General features: G+C 60.8%; 1 protein-coding gene across 1 annotated transcript in view; it reads left to right on the plus strand.

Moving 5' to 3' along the window:
- Positions 1 to 513: 513 nt before the first annotated feature.
- SNX33 (sorting nexin 33) overlaps positions 514 to 2,756 on the plus strand; it is a 3,757-nt gene continuing 1,514 nt past the window's right edge. Inside the window, exon 1 of the mRNA XM_009886706.1 lies at positions 514 to 1,954. Coding sequence (XP_009885008.1) covers positions 514 to 1,954 — 1,441 coding nt within the window. The remainder of the gene's footprint in view (positions 1,955 to 2,756) is intronic.

Raw genomic sequence — 2,756 nt, forward strand, 5'->3', positions numbered from 1 at the left:
GGTCGAGGGGAAAAACTGGGCTGTTTTATCCACAGGAGCCCCAAGAAAAGTCACTTTGGATTTATTTCCTCGCTGGCAGCCGGATCTTTTCCTCCCGGAAAGTGAAACCGCGGGATCGGCGTCCCAGCGAGATAAAACCTGCGTGGACATGGCAGAGCCCGGCTCTTGCTCCGGCCGGGGTCCATATATCTCCTCTAGGAGCCGGGGAAATGCCGCTCGCTTGACGGGGGAATGTTGTTTTTAACCGGGGCGCTGGGATCGGGGGGGTCACTTGGACGTACGGACCTCGGCGTCACCTTGTAGGGGTTTTCTTCTCTGCTGTTTTGTTTGGTTTTTTGTTTTGTTTTGTTTTGTTTTGTTTTATTGCCCGGAGAAACGGGCCAAGCCTTTTCCCACAGCGCGGGCCGGCCCCGGTGCCGAGCGAGCTTGCGGTATTTGTTTGTTTTTTAATATCTATATTTTTGGCTTGCGGGGATTGCGTTCCGCTGTGACCCTCATCCCCGGAGACCGGCCATGGCGTTGAAAGCCAGAGCCCTTTACAACTTCCAGAGCGAAAACAAAGAGGAGATCAGCATCCAGGAGAACGAGGAGCTCGTCATCTTCAGCGAGAACTCCCTGGACGGGTGGTTACAGGGCCAAAACAGCCGCGGGGAGACCGGCCTCTTCCCTGCCTCCTACGTCGAAATCCTCCGCTCCCGGTCGGGCTCCAACTACACGGACTACTCCAGCAGCCCGGCCGGCTCCCCCGGGCACGACTCCTCCTTCTACACAACCCCCGCCGACCCCGGCATCTCCTACCAGGGTAGTTTTGAGGACGACGATGATGATGACTGGGATGACTGGGACGATGCTTGCACGGGGGGGGAGGAGCCCCGGGGCGCGCCGGGCACCAACGGGCACCCTTCGCCCAGTCTGCAGTACCGGGCGGCCTACGGCCACCACCAGCATGCCGGTTACCATCCCAAGCCGGCGCTGGAGCGTCAGGACAGCATGAGCTCCTCCAAGAGGGGCAGCGTGGTGGGGAGGAACCTCAACCGCTTCTCCTGCTTCGTCCGCTCGGGGGTGGAGGCCTTCATCCTGGGCGACGTGCCCCTGATGTCCAAGATCGCCGAGGCGTACTGCATCGAGATGGGCTCCAAAGGTCCCCAGTGGAGAGCCAACCCCCACCCTTTCATCTGCTCCGTGGAGGACCCGACCAAGCAAACCAAGTTCAAGGGCATCAAGAGCTACATCTCCTACAAGCTGACCCCCAGCAACATCAACTCACCCGTCTACCGGCGGTACAAGCACTTTGACTGGCTCTACAACCGCCTCCTCCACAAGTTCACGGTCATCTCGGTGCCCCACCTGCCCGAGAAGCAGGCCACCGGGCGCTTCGAGGAGGACTTCATCGAGAAGCGCAAGCGGCGGCTGATCCTCTGGATGGACCATATGACCAGCCACCCCGTCCTCTCCCAGTACGAGGGCTTCCAGCACTTCCTCAGCTGCCGCGACGAGAAGCAGTGGAAGCTGGGCAAACGCCGGGCAGAGAAGGATGAGATGGTGGGCGCCAGCTTCCTCCTCACCATCCAGATCCCCACGGAGCACCAGGACCTGCAGGACGTGGAGGACCGCGTGGACGCCTTCAAGGCCTTCAGCAAGAAGATGGATGACAGCGTCCTGCAGCTGACCAACGTGGCCTCGGAGCTGGTGCGCAAGCACGTGGGTGGCTTCCGGAAGGAGTTCCAGAAGTTGGGCAATGCTTTCCAAGCCATCAGCCACTCCTTCCACATGGACCCCCCTTACAGCTCAGATGCCCTCAACAATGCAATCTCCCACACGGGCAAGACGTATGAGACCGTAGGGGAGATGTTCGCTGAGCAGCCCAAGAACGACCTGTTCCTCATGCTGGACACTCTCTCTTTGTACCAAGGGCTCCTCTCCAACTTCCCAGACATCATCCACCTCCAGAAAGGTAAGGGTGGCTTCTTCTCCCCTGGTGATGACGTCTCCTGCATGATGGCCCCGTGTGGGTAGGAGCAGCACGGGGAAGTGGGATATGGATGCGGTGAGGAAATCCTGTGTTGTGCAGGGATGGGGATAGGGATGGGGATGAGGATGGGGATGGGGACCATTGCCTGTGGGTCCCAGAAAGGCAGCGTGCTTCCCTCCGGCACGGCTCCCCGGTCACCCCCTCCCGGGAGAGGCTGCTCAGGCTGTTGGGTCCAGGATCCGGTTTTGCCTCAAGTGATGCTGTGGACTCCATAACTGCTACCCAGAGCACAAGCTGGGGGGGGGTCAGCCATGAGCAGAAGCTGGAACCATTACTGCTGCCTCCAGGATGGCACATCCAGCACCTTGTGAGCGAGGGGCCGTGTCGCATCCCCACCCACCACCCCTTGTCCCTCCTCATCCTCCCTCCCTGGCCGAGGCAGCGGTTGGGTGGCCAGCAGGGATGCTCGAGCTTGCTCCTCTGGGGCTGGGACACGGTTGGGACGTGGCCTTGGGTTGGTCGGAGGGTCTGGGGCGATGTGCAGGGCAGGTGGGATATGGCCACGTCTCTTCTTCCCACCAGCCTCACTGCACTGCTCTGGCCGGGGGGTGGGACAGACACGCTGGACCTTCTGGGGACAACCAGGGTCAAACTCTTCAGGAGCACATCCCTGTCCCTCCCTGCCCAGGAGGGGTGGGTTTAGCACCCCCAGGGCACCGGAGCTCCCTGCATCCCCTTATCCCTTTGTGCTGAGTATTTTGGGGGTTGGTGGGGAGGGGGGGGG

The sequence above is a fragment of the Charadrius vociferus genome, unplaced genomic scaffold (genome assembly GCF_000708025.1).
Source record: "Charadrius vociferus isolate BGI_N301 unplaced genomic scaffold, ASM70802v2 scaffold356, whole genome shotgun sequence".
Lineage (NCBI taxonomy): Eukaryota > Metazoa > Chordata > Aves > Charadriiformes > Charadriidae > Charadrius > Charadrius vociferus.